The sequence below is a fragment of the Dendrobates tinctorius genome, unplaced genomic scaffold (genome assembly GCF_039654945.1).
Source record: "Dendrobates tinctorius isolate UK_male_01 unplaced genomic scaffold, ASM3965494v1 ptg000007l, whole genome shotgun sequence".
In the NCBI taxonomy this organism is placed as follows: domain Eukaryota; kingdom Metazoa; phylum Chordata; class Amphibia; order Anura; family Dendrobatidae; genus Dendrobates; species Dendrobates tinctorius.
This window is the reverse complement of record NW_027361675.1, coordinates 46,457,520-46,478,317: the sequence shown is the minus strand read 5'-3', so window position 1 is coordinate 46,478,317 and position 20,798 is coordinate 46,457,520. Positions and strand designations below refer to the sequence as shown.

Below are 20,798 nucleotides of genomic sequence, written 5' to 3'. Positions count from 1 at the left end.
GATCAGCGGCGATACGATGCACAGAGACAAAACCAGGGCTGTGGAGTCGGTAAGCCAAACCTGCGACTCAGACTCCTCAATTTCCCTTACACCGACTGACTCCACGACTCCGACTCCAATGTGAACATCAGACATTTAATCATTTTTATGATCCAATAATCAAGATATTTAGATAGAACAAAATATATATTTATTGGAATACAACTTTAGAACACAAAAAACTGTAATACATTGTAAATATGTAATACACTATGTAATATCGATTACATATATACAGTACAGACCAAACGTTTGGACACACCTTCTCATTCAAAGAGTTTTCTTTTATTTCATGACTATGAAAATTGTAGATTCATTCTGAAGGCATCAAAACTATGAATTAGCACATGTGGAAATAAATAATTAACAAAAAAGTGTGAAACAACTGAAAATATGTCTTACATTCTAGGTTCTTCAAAGAAGCCACCTTTTGCTTTGATTACCTCTTGAAGCTCATCAAGAGAATGCCAAGAGTGTGCAAAGCAGTAATCACCGGAAATGGTCTTCCAACAGACTTGAAGGAGTTCCCAGAGATGCTTAGCACTTGTTGGCCCTTTTGCCTTCACTCTGCGGTCCAGCTCACCCCAAACCATCTCGATAGGGTTCAGGTCTGGTGACTGTGGAGGCCAGGTCATCTGGCGTAGCACCCCATCTCTCTCCTTCTTGGTCAAACAGCCCTTACACAGCCTGGAGGTGTGTTTGGGGTCATTGCCCTGTTGAAAAATAAATGATGGTCCAACTAAACGCAAACCTGATGGAATAGCATGCCGCTGCAAGATGCTGTGGTAGCCATGCTGGTTCAGTATGCCTTCAATTTTGAATAAATCCCCAACAGTGTCACCAGAAAAGCACCCCCACACCATCACACCTCCTCCTCCATGCTTCACGGTGGGAACCAGGCATGTAGAGTCCATCCGTTCACCTTTTCTGCGTCGCACAAAGACATGGTGGTTGGAACCAAAGATCTCAAATTTGGACTCATCAGACCAAAGCACAGATTTCCACTGGTCTAATGTCAATTCCTTGTGTTCTTTAGCCCAAACAAGTCTCTTCTGCTTGTTGCCTGTCCTTAGCAGTGGTTTCCTAGCAGCTATTATACCATGAAGGCCTGCTGCACAAAGTCTCCTCTTAACAGTTGTTGTAGAGATGTGTCTGCTGCTAGAACTCTGTGTGGCATTGACCTGGTCTCTAATCTGAGCTGCTGTTAACCTATGATTTCTGAGGCTGGTGACTCGGATGAACTTATCCTCCGCAGCAGAGAAGACTCTTGGTCCTTTCTTGGGGCGGTCCTCATGTGAACCAGTTTCTTTGTAGCGCTTGATGGTTTTTGCCAGTGCACTTCGGGACACTTTCAAAGTTTTCCCAATTTTTTGGACTGACTGACCTTCATTTCTTAAAGTAATGATGGCCACTCGTTTTTCTTTACTTAGAATTTGTATTATGGCAAGAAAAAAAGCAGCTAACAGTCTATTCAGTAGGACTATCAGCTGTGTATCCACCAGACTTCTGCACAACACAACTGATAGTCCCAACCCCATTTATAAGGCAAGAAATCCCACTTCTTAAACCTGACAGTGCACACCTGTGAAGTGAAAACCATTTCCGGTGACTACCTCTTGAAGCTCACCAAGAGAATGCCAAGAGTGTGCAAAGCAGTAATCAAAGAAAAAGGTGGCTACTTTGAAGAACCTAGAATATAAGACATACAGTATTTTCAGTTGTTTCACACTTTGTTAATTATATAATTCCACGTGTTAATTCATAGTTTTGATGACTTCAGAGTGAATCTACAATTTTCATAGTAATGAAAATAAAGAAAACTCTTTGAATGAGGTGTGTCCAAACTTTTGGTCTGTACTGTGTATATATCACTATGACTTATCTCAGCTAAGACAAAGCCTAGATCCACAGGCTACATTCACACCATGGGCGTAGCCAGGATCAAACCTGGGGGGGAGCAGAACCTCATACTGCACACCCCTACACTTGAAAATAAAGCCTGCACCTTAAGATGTGGTGGTGATGAATGCAGTCTATTTATTCCAACTATCAATTGATGTTGATGTGTTACTGAAGATGAGCAATGCCTGTCCTGGGCGTCCTTTTGGGCAGCTATGAGGTGTACCTGACTGGTGCTAAAAAAAAAAAAAAAAAAAATGGAGTGTTAGTTGGTGTACTACCCGGTTTTCATTCTTTTTGGTACAGATACGATATGGATAGACAGATAGATATGGATAGACAGATAGATATGGATAAATGGATATATAGAGCAGATTTCTAATCTGCTTTTGCTATTGAAAACATGATCTATGAGCTCAAAAACCTTTCAAGTGATGCAGTTTTTTAAAAAGCTGATCGGCTTTTGCAGCTGAAAAACGTATCCTCAAAAAACACAGGAAAAACGCTGTATGTGAATGTAGCCTTAGATCAGGAATATAACAGCCATTTATAGGACATTTCATAACTTTCCCAAATTCCTATGAAAAAATATTCAGCACATCCTGCATTGAATTACTGTACCCAATTTATTATATATTTTAGGAGTCTGAGTCGGTCCATTTTATACCGACTCCAAGTCCACCAAAATGAGCACCGACTGACTCCACAGCCCTGGACAAAACGATGCCCCTATGAAATAATATGATGCACAGACTACGGCCCTGCTTGAAGGTGCCAAACGAGAGACCGGGCCCCCAGTTACCTCCAAGAGAGCAATCAGAGATCCGGATAAACCTCCGCTCTGAATAGTATAACTCAATTGTCAGACCGGCTCCACCCGAAGGAGCTAATTAATGAGCCGCAGGTGGAGGGCAGTCTCCCTGGAGACCATGTGCTGCATTCCACCATGTGTCCAGCCATAAGGCTCTGTGCAGAGCCCAGCTAACTGAGGTCCCATTATGAGATGTAGCTTGGACAAATGGCCTTACTATAGCCTAGAGGTCCAAGGCCTAGCTGCTTATATGTGAAGACACATCTCAGCACATGAGGCTCTAGGCCCAGCTTTGGCACCAAGGCATGAGGTTAGTATCAACCCAGAGGCCAGGCCCTGAACACAACATTCCAGCGTGCATTCACCTGTGCTGGCTCCACACCTGCTAGAAAGACAGGGGGAGCTGGTGACGCCGAGAACCTACCATGGAGGGAAGTGGCGTTCGGTCAGGAATGTTGTATTACTGCCAGTGATTTCCTCTCCTGTGCCCCACGAGATCCAAGAAACTAGGCTGTTCTGCACTTCCGCGTTCTGCCGTAGAACGTACGCCGACCTTATGCTGATGTTACCGAAGGCGCGACGGCCTTCTCCACCACGTGTTTTCCTGAAGTAGCGATGTTTTGCCGGCCGGCGTCCGAACCGAGAGCCTCCCACCGGGAGGAGCGGCTCAACCCAGGAGCACGTCCGCTCGACTGGTCTTTGGGGCAGAGGGACTCCCCACCGGGGAGTGTCGGCCCTGGGCCCCTTGACAGGGGGAAGGATTGGACGCGCCGCACGATCCCCCTGAGCCCATCATGCAGGCTGGCTGCTGGCTGAGGAACTTCTCCAAGAGGTGTCAGCCATGGTCCGCTTGACAGGGGGAAGAGAGGGCTGAGACCCCCAATCCCGTCTGGTACAGCGAATGACGGCTGAGGGACCTCTCCCAGAGAGGAATCAGCCACGGACCGCCTGCCAGGGGAATGGAAAGCCATAAACGTCCACAGGTGATCTTCACTCTAAAGGGCATGTCACACTAAGCGATATCGCTAGCAATATCGCTATAACTTGTAACGTTAAAGCGATATTGCTAGCAATACCGCTGTGTGTGATACTTACCTACGACCCACTCCCCCGCTGCTTATCGCTGATCACGCGAGAACAGGCTGGACTGTTTTTCGTCGTCAGCTTCCTGCGGCGATTCCTGTGGAGCCGGGCGGGAGGACGCAGGATCGCCTGGTGTGACAGGTAAGTAGCGACCCCCGTCCCCAGCGATGTCGCTGGTGAGATCTGCCTGTGTGGCAGCTCACTAGCGACCACTTAGCGATGTACCAGCGATCCTGACCGCGTCATATCGCTGGTCGGGATCACTGGTACATCGCTAAGTGTGACAGGGCCTTAAGAGCAACCTCTCATACAACCGTCCCCTGCCGGGACAGGAAAAACACTGGAGGGTGGAGGTGGGAGGGACCTTTTAACCTCTCTCTGATCCTGTCCCACTATAGGGCAAGGAAGGACGTCCTCCATGGTGCTGTCCGGAGGGACGTAAGGGAAAAAAGCAATATGGAGAAAAATTTAGCGAACGTCCGACTTAAAAAGACCATGTGCACATATCCTAAAACTGTGCAGGTCTGTTATAGCACAAAATTGTCAAAATGTAGATACATACACGTCACAATGATATTACGGGAAGGATGGTGCTGCATAAGGCCTCATTCAGACGTATGTGCTGTTTCACGTACCCTCCCGCCCATGAAAAACGGTACCGTTGTAAGTGTTTGCTCCATGTGACAGTTGTCACAATCTGTGTTTCCTCGGTGATTTTCACGTATGGATAAACAACAAATGTTCTCCTATCCTTTGCAATGTTAATCACAGTACATGGCAAACTGATGCCACGTGTGCCATACGCGATTTTCACAGACCCATAGACTTGTGGGATTTATTTACATCTGTAATACCAGTTAAAAACATACATCGCTCCATGTTTTTACATGGTTATTTTGATCTACAAAAAAAAAAAAAAAAAAAAAAACAACAACACACAGACATGTGAAAAGCCCCACAGACTACTGTATAATGGATAGAACATGTATGTGAATAACAGAATAAGGCCTTATCCTCTATGGCCTCGTGTACCCGCTAATGAATGTCTGGCTGATTCCATACTGTTCCAGGGATTGCCAAGCCTGTTACAATATTTCCGTAAAGGTTATTCAAGTCCAAAATGCAAGGTAAATGAAAATGTGGCACTGTCAATGGAGGTGGTTGTGTGATAGAAGAAAAAAAAACAAAAAAACAGAACCCTTTAAAAAAAAAAAAAAAGTGGTAGCCACTAATATTAGCACCATTGACACTGTCATTGAATTAGCTTATTCCATAGCGTTTTTGGCCCATTTCCATGCAGAATAAAACGCCGCAAAAACACACTGTGTGCACACAGCCAAAGAGTTAAAAACTAGTTCAATCCAGTCCTATGAGATCTCAGGGGGGTTATATTTTTCTGGGCCTTTCTAGGCTCAACAGCACTTGACATTTGCTGTGAGTTGAGGGAAAAAAAAAAAAAAAAAAATCCAAGCTTGCAAATATGATTTTCAAAGAATTAATCATCTCTTCTGAAGTCTATTCTGCTTATATGGCACATTTGCTGCTTGTTCTACTTTCTTACACTGTACTATGTGTTTGAGTTTATCCTCAGCCTGATGCAAGGTAGTGACCTGAAACGTTGCGCTCATAAGAAAATATATTCAGAAATGCAGTGTGTCTTTTCGAGAAGTGGAAAAAAAATAGAGAAGTTTTGAGGTAAACCTGCAATTAATGGAGTGCGGTGCCATCTCTTTCTAAATGTTCTGAAGTGAGCGAGTGGTCCGCTTTAGTGGAACGTGCCCCCTGGCTCTACCTATACTCCCACCAGAGTTGTGCTGCCTGGGCTACTGTATACAATGGATGCTTCAATATGTTGAAAGAATAGCGGCAAAGCGCATGAAGTCATGTCTCCGAGTGTGGGGGGCAGAAGAGCTGCAATTATTAATGTTAATGTCATGTGACCTTGAAAAGCAATCAGTTAATTGGGGTAGGTGGTTCTCCAAAATAGAATTGAATGATGTACAGGTGGTACCTACCGGATAAACCTTTAGTCTCCAACAGAGGCCTGACACCTGTAATGGAGGACTGTATACCGGGTCAGCACGTTGGCGTAGAGTGCTGGAGAGAAAACAGAAAACGTATGTTAGAATGGGATATATAAGTCATTAAAAAAAAATCCTCCATTTGACGAAGAGCTTGGTTCATAAAAGCTTTATTAAAGTACATTTCTGCCTCCTATTCAGATTCTTTAGAAACGACTGGTCAATTAACCTAATGCACATACTTTACAAACTCTACCAGGCAAGTTCAGATCCCAGAATATTGCAAAAGCTTTCTGTCAGAATTGGCCTTTCGAATTGCTATGGGAAACAAATTACTAATGTGATGCAGTATAGAACATCTTAGCCCTTTCCATCCTACAGGTAAAAAAGTTTTGTAAAAAAAAAAAAAATCCGCCTAAACTGAAGGCTAGATGGAACAACTTGTCTCAGATCCTGTCAGCAGTGACCTGAGCGAATTGTCAGTAATTGCTTTTTCTTAAAGAAAACCTTTCACCAATTTTTTCATGTAAAACTAGACATGCAGTGTACTAGTGGCTGCAGAACAGAATCAAATGTGTTTTTTTATTTTGCCTCTTAGTTGAAATATCATCACTGAAAGTATTTGTCAGTTAATGAGTTATTTTAAGTGACGCTCAAGTTGTCAGAGAAGTTTTCAAGTTTTCACTGTGGGAGTGTACTTCTTCCCCTGTATGATGTTGACCAATCATAAATCAAGCAGCAACACTCAGAGGAGAGAAAAAAAAAAAAAAAAAAACACACTCCCTGTGCTATGTAATGACAGCTCACTGTGAGTACAAGTTACAATGAGCACAACAGACATAAGTGTCATTACAGATAAATCTTTGGACAGGCAATGTCGCGGAGGGGGCAGTACAGCAAAGCTACAGGACCTGTGGTGTGGTAATAAGAGGGAGAAGTCTGTGCGGTCATGTGATGCTCCAGCCCTTCATTACCGCACCACAGTTCCTGTAAGCTGTAGAGAGATACTTTCGGTTTTCTAGCGTGGCTGGCTGGCTGCAGGACCTGCACTGATGTGAGCACAGCCTGTACAAGTAAGAATAAATTAAAAGTTTAGTAATTACATCACATAAAAAAGCACTCTGCCACTCCTGTGGTGAACTATAACTCCCAGCATGCCATAGGATCTGCATGATATGCTGGGAGTCAGAGTTCTCCCATGGGATATTAAAGCAGCAATCCAGTGTTATTTTTCAGTGCTGGAGTGGTGCTTTAAATATAAGCCCTGTGCCCCCATTGTTATACTCACCCTACAGAATCTTCATATAGTACTTTACAGACACCACACTGGTCCCACAGCACCATCTTCTACCCGTAGCTTCCAACACAATAACTTACTATTATATATAACACCACATATAATAGTATGTTATTTATGTTATTAAATATACTAACATTTTTTGCTTCAAATATTTTTTTCCCTATTTTCCCATCTTTAAAACCAGGGTGTTTTTTATAGTCCGAATAATACGGTATTTAACCCCCTTCACTACCAAGGGTGGTTTGCCCGTTAACTCCCGGGCCAATTTTTACAATTCTGACCACTGTCCCTTTATGAGGTAATAACTCTGGAACGCTTCTATGGATCCTGGTGATTCGGACATTGTTTTCTCGTGACATATTGTACTTCATGTTAGTGGTAAAATTTCATTCAAATAACTTGTGTTTATTTGTGAAAAAAAAACCCCAGAAATTTGGCAAAAATTTTGAAAATTTCGCAATTTTCCAACTTTGAATTTTTATGCCCTTAAATCACAGAGATACGGCATACAAAAAACTTGATAAGTAACATTTCCCACATGTTTACTTTACATCAGCACAATTTTGGAACCAAAATTTTTTTTGTTAGGAAGTTATAAGGGTTAAAAGTTGACCAGCGATTTCTCATTTTTGCAACACCATTTTATTTTTACGGACCACATCACATTTGAAGCCACTTTGAGGGGTCTATATGATAGAAAATACCCAAAAGTGACACCATTCTAAAAACTGCACCCCTTAAGGTGCTCAAAACCACATTCAAGAAGTTTACTAACCCTTCAGGTGCTTCACAGGAATTTTTTGAATATAAAAAAAAAAAAAAAAAAATGATGAACATTTAACTTTTTTTTCACAAAAAAAAATACTTCAGGTTCAATTTTTTTATTTTACCAAGGGTAACAGGAGAAATTGGACTGAAAAAGTTATTGTGCAATTTGTCCTGAGTACGCTGATACCTGATATGTGGGGGGGAACCACTGTTTCGGTGCATGGCAGAGCGCAGAAGGGAAGGAGCGCCGTTTGACTTTTTCAATGCAAAATTCTCTGGAATTCAGATAGGATGCCATGTCACATTTGGAGAGCCCCTGATGTGCCTAAACAGTGGAACCCCCCCCCCCCAAGTGACCCCATTTTGGAAACTAGACCCCCCAAGGAACTTGTCGAGATATGTGGTGAGAACTTTGAACCCACAAGGGCTTCACAGAAGTTTATAACGTACAGCCGTACAATTAAAAAATCATTTTTTCCACCCTCAATTCTTATTTTTCCAAGGGTAACAGGACCCTAAAAGTTATTGTGCAATTTGTCCCGAGTACGCTGATACCCCATATGTAGGTGTAAACGACTATTTGGACGCATGGCAGAGCTCGGAAGGGAAGCAGCGCCATTTGACGTTTTTAGCTGGAATTGAGATCGGACACCATGTTGCGTTTGGAAAGCCCCTGATGTACCAAAACAGTGGAAACCCCCCACAAATGACACCATTATGGAAACTAGATCCCCTAAGGAACTTATCTAGATGTGTGGTGAGCACTTTAAACCCCCAAGGGATTCACAGAAGTTTATAATGCCCGGGCGTGAAAATAATATAATCGTATTTTTTCCACAAACATGATCATTTAGTCCCCAATTTTCCCAAGGGTACCAGGAGAAATTGGACCCTAAAATTTGTTGTCCCAATTGTCCTGAGTACGCTGATACCTCATATGTGGGAGAAAACTACTGTATGGGCGCACGTTGGGGCTCGGAAGGGAAGTAGTGACGTTTTGGAATGCAGACTTTGATGGAATTTGTCTGCGGGTGTCATGTGCGTTTGGAGACCCTCTAATGTGCCTAAACTATTCAAACTCCTCACAAGTGACCCCATTTTGGAAACTAGACCCCCCACGGAACTTATCTAGATGTGTGGTGAGCAAGTGCTTCACAGAAGTTTATAACGCCCGGGCGTGAAAATAATTGCCCTCAATTTTTTATTTTCCTAAGGGTAACAGGAGAAATTGGACCCCAAAAGTTGTTTGCAATTTGTCCTGAGTAGGCTGATACCCCATATGTGAGGGTAAAACACTGTTTGGGCGCATGGCAGAGCTTGGAAGGGAAGGAGCACCATTTGACTTTTTCAACGCAGAATTGGCTGGAATGGAGATCAGATGCCATGTTGCGTTTGGAGAGCACCAGATGTGGAATTTTGGAAAAAAAATTTTTTTTCTTCCTCCTTTTGTTCGCAGTTTAGATTTAGTGTTAGGGACTCACAATATCAGGGGACCCTTGACGGTGGGTTGTGAGCTTATCTGCTTTGGCCAAAATAGTAACTAATACCCCGTATCTATTTATCTTTTTGCACTTTTTATCATTTTTGCAGGATGCAGTTAGAGCCCTTTATGTTGGCTTGGTTTTTCTGTATGATGCATGTTATAGTGTAGAGCTGCCCGCCTGCTAGAATTATGGGCGTCATAAATAGGTTGCTCTGACACATTGTATCGCACTTATCAGTGTGACTTTTGTCTTAAGCATGCCTTATTAGTGTGCTTTTTCCACTGGGCAGCCGGACCATATTGGGTCACTGGCTGTCCTCATCAGTGGTATGCACCTGTGCTGCCCCAGCCTTTAATGGGGCTCTGCTGCATCCTGCCAGTGCATCAGTCAGGGCTTGGTGAGTTACCTTTCAAATGAAGTTATTTTTGGAAAAAAAAATTTTTTCCTCCTTTTGTTCGCAGAGCTTGGAAGGGAAGGAGTACCATTTGACTTTTTCAACGCAGAATTGGCTGGAATTGAGATCAGATGCCATGTTGCGTTTGGAGAGCACCTGATGTGCCCAAACAGTGGAAATGGAAACCCCCAATTTTAACTCCAACCCTAACCCCAACACACCCCTAACCCTAATCTCAGCCCTAACCCTAACCGGAAAATGGAAATAAATACATTTTTTTAATTTTATTATTTTTCCCCTAACTAAGGGGGTGATAACGGGGGGTTTGGTTTACTATTTATGGCGGTTTTTATGTTTGGCAGCTGTCACACGCTAAAAGACGCTTTTTATTGTAAAAATAGTTTTTGCATCACCACATATTGAAACCTATAATTTTTCCATATTTTGACCCACTGAGTCATGTGAGGTCTTATTTTTTGCGGGACGAGTTGACATTTTTATTGGTATCATTTTCGGGCATGTGACATCTTTTGATCGCTTTTTATTCCGATTTTGGGGACGCAGAATGAACAAAAACCAGCGTTTCATGAATTTCTTTTGGGGGGGTGCGTTTACACCGTTCCGCGTGCGGTAAAATTGATAAAGAGGTTTTATTCTTCGGGTCAGTACGGTTACAGCGATACCTCATTTAATTTTTTTATGTTTTAGCGCTTTTATGCAATGAAAACAATTTTATATAAAAAATTATTATTTTTGCATCGCTTTATTCTGCGAGCTATAACTTATTTTCTCGCTGATGACACTGTGTGGTGGCTCGTTTTTTGCGGGACAAGATGACGTTTTCAGCGGTACCGTGGATATTAAAAAGTGTCTTTTTGATCGTGCATTGTTGCACTTTTTGTTCGGCGGTATGATAAATCATTTTTTGCTTCGTTTTTTATTTTTATTTTTTAAGGGGTTCGCTAAAGGGGTTAACTAATGGGACAGTTTTATAGAGCGGGTCGTTTCGGAGGCGGCGATACGAAATGTGTACTTTTGTTGTTTTTTTTATTTTCAAAAAATTAATTAGGGAATATTTTTTTTTTTTTAAATTTAGCGATTTTTAAAAAATTTTTACACTTTTTTTTTTTTTTTTTTAACTTTATTACATTGTCCCAGGTGGGACATCGCTGATCTGTCATCACATCACAGGCAGTGCTGCAGGCTTCCTTCTTGCCTGTGCTTTGCAGGCATGAGGAAGCCAGCTCCCTGCAGGCCCCCGAAGGTCCCCGTCACCATATTGGAACCGGGGACCTGCAGGGAAGGAGCCCCCCGCAGCAGCGCTACACATTGCGCTGCTGTGGGGGGCTCAGGGAAGCACAGAGGGAGCCCCCCTCCCTGCCGATGCTTTCCGGTACACCGCAATCGTGTTTGATCGCGGTGTGCCAGGGGTTAACGTGTCGGGGGAGGTCCGTGACCGCCCCTGACACATTGTGCCAGGTGTCAGCTGTCATAATCAGCTGATACCCGGCCACGATCAGCTACGCTCACCACGTGGGCGCCGCTGATCGCTATGACGTAATATTCCGTCCATGGGAATTAGGTCCCAGGTCACATGGACGGAATATTACGTCCATTGTAGGAAAGGGGTTAAAGTATTAATAAAAGAACATTTTATATATGGTAAAGTTAATATGAAAAATCACTTTTGAGCCCCTGCAATGAGGAGGCTTTGTAGAGAAATTGTTGCAATTCCTAAATATTTCACAGGATATTATTGTTCAACCCCTGCAATTAAACCTGAAAGTCTACACTTCAATTTCATCTCCGTTGTTTCATTTGAAACCCAAAATAGCAGCATGCAGAGCCCAAATCACAAAGATTCAGTCACTGTCCATGTATGTCTGGACCTAACACACATTATAAGAGATAGGAGATCATCCCACTATTCTGATCTATCAAGCTCCTGCAGTTCATGACCCTCGGCAAAGCAGGAAGCCAAGGGCTAGAACCTTTGCGCTTCTCAAGATACAACTTGAGAAAACCATTTTAAGAGGTTAAAGTGATGCAGAGTTCTTTCTGAACGCATCAGTTACTCTCAGGTGTTGGCTATACAACACATCCAGCACGCTTGTTTCATAGGGCTGGCTCAGCACCTGGAGTCTGATCCATACTTGCAGTGCGTATCCGCCAAGGTGTAGGGAAATTCAGTGCTTGACCTCCATAGCCTCAAGAGTGACTCATTTAGCCAGCCAGACAAGTTAAAGGGTCAGATATTGACATATGGGGTAGCTACCACTTCTAAGCGTTCCTTGAAAGATATCCATATGGCAGATGAAAAAAAAAAAGAAAAAAAAAAGAACAAAAAAAAAAAACCACACATTCTGCCATTTAGCATTGCCTGTAAAGTGCCATAATCAACTGTCTTTAAGGAGGACTAGGACTTCCCCCATTTTATTTGGAAGAACCTGACCTCAAACACTGACCTACCATCAAAGAAGTCATTCACAAGAAGATAAATATACAAGTGCTTCACAAAAAATTTGAATATTCTCAAAAAGTTAATTTATTTCAGTTCTTCAATACAAAAAGTGAAACTCATTATATAGAGTCATTACAAACAGAGTGATAATATTTCAAGTGTTTATTTCTGTTAATGTTGATTATTATGGCTTACAGCCAATGAAAACCCAAAAGTCATTATCTCAGTAAATTAGAATACTTTATAACACCAGCTTGAAAAATGATTTTAAAATCTGAAATGTTGGGCTACTGAAATGTATGTTCAGTAAATGCACTCAATACTTGGTCGGGGGCTCCTTTTGCATCAAATACTGTATCAATATGGCGTGGCATGGAGGCGATCAGCCTGTGGCACTGCTGAGGTGTTATGGAAGCCCAGGTTGCTTGGGTAGCCGCTTTCAGCTCCTCTGCATTGTTGGGTCTGGTGTCTCATCTTCCTCTTGATAATACCCCACAGATTCTCTATGCAGGCGAGTTTGCTGGCCAATCAAGCAGGTATTGATACTTTTGGCAGTGTAGACAGGTGCCAAATCCTGCTGGAGAATGAAATTTCCATCTCCAAAAATCTTGTCAGAAGAGGGAAACGAAGTGCTCTAAAATTTCCTGGTAAACGGCTGCACTGACTTTGGTCTTGATAAAACATAGTGGACCTACACCAGAAGACGACCTGGCTCCCGAAACCATCACTGATTGTGGAAACTCCACACTAGACCTCAAGCAGGTTGGATTGTGACCTCTCCACTATTACTCCAGACTCTGGGACCTTGATTTCCAAATTAAATGCATATTTTACTTTCATCTGAAAGCAACACCTTGGACCACTGAGCAAGTGTCTTCTTCTTTTTCTCCTAGGCAAGATGCTTCTGGCGTTGTCCATTGGTCATGATTGGCTTGACATAAGGAATGCGACACTTGTAGCCCACGTCCTGGATATGTCTGTGTGTGGTGGTTCCTGAAGCAATGACTCCAGCAGCAGTCCACTCCTTGTGAATCTCCCCAAAATTTTTGAATGACCTTTTCTTAATAATCCTTTCAAAGCTGCGGTTATCCCGATTGCTTGTGCATCTTTTTCTACCACACTTTTTCCTTCCACTCAATTATCCATTAATATGCTTAGATACAGCACTCTGAACAGCTAGTTTCTTAACAATGACATTTTGTGGCTTACCCTCCTTGTGGAGTGTGTCAATGACTGCCTTCTGGGCATCTGTCCAGCCCGCAGTCTGCCCCATGATTGTGGAGCCTACTGAATCAGACTAAGGGACCTTTTTAAATGCTTAGGAAGCCTTTGCAGGTGGTTTTATTGACTGTAAGCCATAATTATCAACATTAACAAAAATAAACACTTGAAATACACTCACTGGCCACTTTATTAGGTACACCATGCTAGTAAGGGGTTGGACCCCCTTTTGCCTTCAGAACTGCCTCAATTCTTCGTGGCAGAGATTCAACAAGGTGCTGGAAGCATTCCTCAGAGATTTTGGACCATATTGACATGATGGCATCACACAGTTGGTGCAGATTTGTCGGCTGCACATCCCTGATGCGAATCTCCCGTTCCACCACATCCCAAAGATGCTCTATTGGATTGAGATCTGGTGACTGAGGAGGCCATTTGAGTACAGTAAACTCATTGTCATGTTCAAGAAACCAATCTGAGATGATTCGAGCTTTATGACATGGCGCATTATCCTGCTGAAAGTAGCCATCAGATGTTGGGTACATTGTGGTCATAAAGGGATGGACATGGTCAGCAACAATACTCAGGTAGGCTGTGGCGTTGCAACGATGCTCAATTGGTACCAAGGGGCCCAAAGAGTGCCCAGAAAAAATTCCCCACACCATGACACCACCACCACCAGCCTGAACCGTTGATACAAGGCAGGATGGATCCATGCTTTCATGTTGTTTACGCCAAATTCTGACCCTACCATCCGAATGTCGCAGCAGAAATCGAGACTCATCAGACCAGGCAACGTTTTTCCAATCTTCTACTGTCCAATTTCGATGAGCTTGTGCAAATTGTAGCCTCAGTTTCCTGTTCTTAGCTGAGAGGAGTGGTACCCAGTGTGGTCTTCTGCTGCTGTAGCCCATCTGCCTCAAAGTTCGACGCACTGTGCGTTCAGAGATGCTCTTCTGCCTACCTTGGTTGTAACGGGTGGCAATTTGAGTCACTGTTGCCTTTCTATCAGCTCGAACCAGTCTGCCCATTCTCCTCTGACCTCTGGCATCAACATGGCATTTCCGGCCACAGAACTGCCGCTCACTGGATTTTTTTTCTTTTTCGGACCATTCTCTGTAAACCCTAGAGATGGTTGTGCGTGAAAATCCCAGGAGATCAGCAGTTTCTGAAATTCTCAGACCAGCCCTTCTGGCACCAACAATCATGCCACGTTCAAAGGCACTCAAATCACCTTTCTTCCCCATACTGATGCTCGGTTTGAACTGCAGGAGATTGTCTTGACCATGTCTACATGCCTAAATGCACTGAGTTGCCGCCATGTGATTGGCTGATTAGAAATTAAGTCTTAACACACAGTTGGACAGGTGTACCTAATAAAGTGGCCAGTGAGTGTATATCACTCTGTTTGTAATGACTCTGTATAATATGAGTTTCACTGTTTGTATTGAAGAACTGAAATAAATTAACTTTTTGAGAATATTCTAATTTTGTGAGAAGCACCTGTATGTACTACAGCAAGCAGATTACATAGTACCAAATAATGGTGGGAGAAGATCCTATTACCAGTAAAAAAAAAAAAAAAATTACATCTGTGAACTTATGAGGTATGACGTGGAACCAACATCCATTTTTCACATGAGATTCTGTATGGAGAGAAAATTGCAATTTTACAGACTGATTTTGAAATCTGATTTTACAGTGGTGGTGGATAGCCTGGTGTCTAAAGTAATAAAGGTTGATTTTTGCCATGACAGATGATGGCTTCCAACCAATATTTTAAATGAGAATCTGCACTTTACCATGCCATGTGTTCAGGATGCAATAACCACGATAGATATACTTTCACGATAAAGCTCTACGAGTTGGAAAAAGGTGTGCTGCAACAAAGATGAGCAAAATTCTTTCTACGATGTAATATTACACCGACATCTGCATTTCCGAAATATCAAATTTGGATGTCATTTTACCGTCACATCTCACATAAGAGCTGAATGTCCAACATGGCACATAAGTCAATAAGGCCAATTACATGGAGAGGGTAGAAGCATCAATGAGTTCTCATTTATAGAAATGTCTCTACCACTTTAGATAATATTTGTACTCAACATGAATACTGCCACTAATTCTTTACAGTTATATTAGCCCATATATAACATTTTGTTTATGTCCCACATATTACACATAGCATGGAAACAGAAAAATAAAAGCACAGGTCATGGCACCAGATGTCAGGTTCCACTGGAAAGCATCATTGGAATGTAAATAGGTATATTATATATATATTTTATACACAAATAACACACACACACACTAATGCCATCAATCAATGAAATAGAGTATACCTGAAGTTTTCCAACACAAATGTAGTTGAGTCATAGGAAGGAACGAGTTCACTGCAGAAAAACATATAAGTGTAGAGGCAGGTGAGCAAAACATGGCAGATAATACATTTATACACTGTATGCAACTGAGCCAAGCATTTGGAGTTAAAATATCAGCATAGTGAAATACTAATTATTCATACCTATAAAGAAAAAAGACAAATGTATACCAAAGTTCATGAACCTCAACTTGGCTCCAACCTACCACGTGCCAATTACAATCAAAGTATTTTTTTCTGTACAAGTCTAAAGACTCCCCCCAATGGATTACGCTCTGGGTGCAACTACTAGCTCTACATCCCCCACAGCTACGACTCGCCACATGGATTAGATCAATAAGGCAAAGCCACTAAAATACAAGCGGACGAGACCCGTATATTAGAACCAGAAAACATATCTTCACTCGACAAGATAAATGAAGACACATCAAGGGTAACACACCAGATGGTAGCAATCTGTTGTACAAGCCTTCAACCGCTTAAACAAAGTATTTTACCTTGCCACGGCCCCAGACTCATTGGTGCGGTCTAGGTATACTACAAATCTAACAGAAATCATAGGGAAGCCATCAGGTTCTCTAATCATTGGCAACAGCCCTTATAGTGATCTATATGCGGATAACAGCATTATAACTAAGTCTTTGAAGTTCCACTCTTCTGAGCCTGATTCATCAAGGTGTCAATAGAATTCTGGTAGAAAACAACTTGAAATGTCACGGCATTTTTGGGACTCTTGTCATCTAAGTAACGCACGGCCGGCATTGCCAGCTGTTCGAGACATGAGCCCGACTAATTCATAAGAATTTACTCCACTAAAGGGAAGTAAATTATGCTAAAAATGTACTCCAGTCCCTGACTAGAGGACGTCTGTAGCAAAGGCACATGACAGTTGAAATCGGATGTGCACGAGTACACAGCACAAGCAGCCGAGTTCACAGATTGACAGCACTGCAGACAATAACCCCGATGCACGACCCAGAATTAGCAGCGCATGTTCGCTGCGCCCAAAGCGCGGCCATCTATTGAACGCAGGTGAATCGGCATTTGTTCACTCAACCATGAGGATTCATCACCGTGTTCATTACATTCTATTGGTGAAATTTCTCTGGCGGAGACTAGCGTCTCCACAAGAGAAAGCGATATGCTGCAGTTTGGCAAGACATTCCCCCCACGTCTGTCTCCACGAGTGATCCGTAGGCGTCAGTGGACGCATAATGGACATGGGTTTTCTAGACATCCCATCCACTATGCTGTAACACCTGGCTGCTGCGAGTTTGACGCTGCATAAGTACGCAGCGTCACACCGTAACAGCCCCAGAGAGTGTTCACATACCCTAACAGAAAGTGGGACGTGGAGGGAATTCTGCCCTGGACCTGGGAAGAGAGTGAAAATAGAAAACCCCTTTTATGTTAGATCCCAAGGGAACCCAGTAATCACTGGTACAAGGTTCTGAAGTCCCCGTTTCTCCTACCCTGTGAGACTGCAGAAGAAGTTGGCCCATACAACTATAGGCAATGTGGAATCAGCCAAGACAGGTTACTAGCTAAAAAAGAAAAAGTCTGTCAAGCACTTTTTCTTTGGTACCTTGTGAAATCTGGTGGCACTGGGGTGGTGACAAATGAAGCCATGGGTTTTCTGTGAACTTGCTGGAACATCATTAGAATTTCTGGACTCTTTGAGATGAGTTCACTTTTACTGCACGATCGAAGCTGCAAAATACAGTAGACAATATACACAATACTACAATATTAACTCCTGAGCTTCAAGAGGAACGCTGCATTTTTCTTTGCAGACAACGCATGGATAAGGTGTAATCTGAGCATGCTCGGGTGCTCTCCGAGAGACTTTGGCATACTAAAAAAAAAATATGTTAAAGTCACCACAACTGCATGTCTGGCGGCTGTTCAACAGCAGCAACACAAAGGACTGCCTGTTTGTTAGACAATCTCTGCATGTGTTGCGGCTGGTAACCAGGCACGAGACATGCAGCGGCAGGGACTCAAACAGATTTTTCGAGCATGCCGCTAACACTTGGCACACGAACATGCTCAGATAACACCTTATGTTCAAACATCACGAATTGAAACCTTTAAAAATTTTCTAAAAAACACACAGCCAGTACAACTCCACACTGCATTCAGTGCGAAGAAAAATTATTTGCATAGAGAACATTTCTTGAAGTACACTGCTATGGAAGGAAAAGATTACCATATAGCTGAAAAAAAATGTTAATACATTCAGGAGAACGAGCAACAAGGCAAAGGAAAAATCTGTAGAAAACCATAAAACCCCTCTTTACTCCATTCCTAAATATATAAAATATTTAAAGAGAATCAGTCACCAGTTTTTTTCCATCTAATCTGAAAGCAGCATAATGTAGAGTCAGAGTCCCCAGTTCCAGTGATGTCACTTACTGGGCTGCTTGCTGTAGTTTTCATAATATCACTGTTTTAATCAGCAGTAGATTATCACTACAAGACTAGTAAACCTGCTGCCAACTAGTCCTCCAAACTTCACAGTCCTCCTCTGCATCACCCCACCGCACCCCCACAACTGATTGGCAGCTTTCTGCCCAGGCACAGGGTACACAGCTGCCAATCAGTGGTGTGGGCGGGGTGATACAGAGCTCAGCATTCAGGGAACCACTAGATCTGTAGCAAATTAAAACAGTGAATTTATCAAAATTATAGCAAGCAGCTTAGTGAGTGACACATTGCTGAAATCAGAGTCTCTGTGCCTACATTATGCCTCTCTCAGATGGAGTTGCAAAAGCCTTGATACAAAACCCCTTTAATAACTTGGGTGAATTTTACTTAAGCAGGTGTCAGAGTTAACAAGGAATAAGATAAGATACAAACCAGCACCTGTCTGTCTTTTTCGGAGCTCCTCTCAGTTGATTTATGACCACATGAATGTTTAAGCACACCCTTGAAGAAGTTTGTGGTCATAAAATAAGTAATCATAAAAAGAATGGCAATACATATGACACACAGGATCAGAAACATTCCTTAAACTGTTACATACTTACTTGTCCTAATACAGACAACACTTAAGGGAATCTGTACGCAGGTTTTTGGTACCTCATCGGAGATCAGCATAATTAAGCACACAGCCTGATAAGTGATACATCCCTGAATTCAGTGATTTAAACCCTACCTCATGGCTGACCCCGGATTAAATAATAACCTGCTGACAGATTTTCTTTAATACAAGGCAAATGGCTGACTGCTGCAGGTCTGGAAATATTTCCATGTTCTAAATGAGTGGTCTGAGTCAAATCAGAGCCTCTTGCTTGTTATGGCTTTCTGCTATGGACCTCATCCCCTGTGACATAAATAAGTCTATAACATACAGGGAATATGGACAGGGGCTCTTACAATTAAACAATCCCTTTAACTGGAAATAGTCCAGGCATAAACTTATTATTTACCTGATGCTCGACCTCTTGCAAGAGGGATTCCAGAAGTTCAGTTTCCTGCGTAAGAGAGGTTTTCTGACCTAAAATGATAAAAATGATAGAAACTACATATAAACGAATCCATGGTTTGTAAATATATATATTTCGCCAAGATGTTGAAGTGTTTACATCAAAAAGAGGACGCCTGTAATACTATGATGGATCCGTTCTAAATATGGCTGCATGAATTTAATAGCTTACCCATAAGAGTGATGAGCTTATTTTTGAGCTGAGTGTCAAGCCTGGCAATCATCATTTCGACAGCGTTGCGGATTTCTCTAACTCGCTCATCTTTTGCACTTCGTACAGCTTCAACATTTCGTTCCTACCACAATGAAATATTAGTCCCAAACATTGCACATCTGCAATAACATGGATCTATAACAAAACATTCGAGATACTTGCTATCGCATTTAGCTTTGTAAAATACACTTATGCGGACTATTATGCAATTATCTCTTAAAGCATAGAGCAACGTAAACTTACACTGTCGCTAATTACAAGAATTCCCCTAATGCAACAGTGAATATAAAATAGCTACACAACTCTACTAAATTGCTAGGTTTTTGTCATGTAAAAAAAACAAAAAACAAACAACATACTAAGAATAATTATTTCTGAAGTTAAATCACATTCAATGTCACCTATAATCTGTACAATTGAAAAAAAATTTTTTGGGTGGTAAAAAAAAATAAAAAAAATAAAGAACTAAAATAATGTGGTGGCATAAATATTTATGTTCTTATGTGTTGAAGTACCCTTTAAAATGTATAATAACACTCAGTCTTTTTGGGTAGGATTTAAACTCTTTCTAGCAGTAACGCGCTTCCAAAATGTACGGCATCTCCTGTGTACAGCGCCCTCTTCTGATCATCCACTGATTTTTTTTTTTTTTTATTGGATTTAGCTCTGGCTGGGCCATTCAAAAACTTTGAACTTCTTTTGTGATTTGGAGGCAAGCTTAGTGTTGTTGTTGCACTAAAGTATAAAATTCCTCATCGGTTTCAGCTTTTTAGCAGAAGCCTGAAATCTTTGATGGAAAATTCTCTTGATATTTGGAACTATTCATAATTCCCTCTTAAATAATGCCCCAGTTCCAGCTGCCGAAATTCTACCTCAGAAGCATAATGCTGCCTCCAACATGCTGCACTGTGTGCATGGTATTTTTTTGGTGATGCACAGTGTTGACTTTGGGCCAAACATACCTTTTGGAAATATTACCAAAAAGTTCAACTTTGGTCTCATCAGATCAGAACATGTTTTCCCACATGCTGTTGGCAGAACTGATGTTAGGTTTTGGCAAAACAGTATTGCCAGCCTCTCCGACGGGCCAGACATATGAAGAATACATTGAGATTGTTGTCACATGCAATATGCAACCAGTAGTTTTCCAGAAATTCCTGCAGCTCCCTTATTGTTGCTTTAGGCCTCTTGGCAGCCTCCCAAACCAATTTTATTCTTTTGTTTTCATTGATT

The 20,798-nt window shown here is 42.1% G+C and overlaps 1 protein-coding gene across 5 annotated transcripts in view; it reads right to left on the bottom strand.

Moving 5' to 3' along the window:
• The window catches only part of TRIM37 (tripartite motif containing 37), a 198,214-nt gene that overhangs the window by 115,222 nt on the left and 62,194 nt on the right, over window positions 1–20,798 (bottom strand). For all 5 annotated transcript variants that reach the window (XM_073574320.1, XM_073574337.1, XM_073574329.1 and 2 more), the window contains exons 7-11: window positions 19,524–19,647; window positions 19,296–19,363; window positions 17,450–17,574; window positions 15,827–15,877; window positions 5,848–5,929 (exon numbers count right to left, since the gene is read on the bottom strand). In XM_073574320.1, the coding sequence (XP_073430421.1) occupies window positions 5,848–5,929; window positions 15,827–15,877; window positions 17,450–17,574; window positions 19,296–19,363; window positions 19,524–19,647 (450 nt within the window). The remainder of the gene's footprint in view (window positions 1–5,847; window positions 5,930–15,826; window positions 15,878–17,449; window positions 17,575–19,295; window positions 19,364–19,523; window positions 19,648–20,798) is intronic.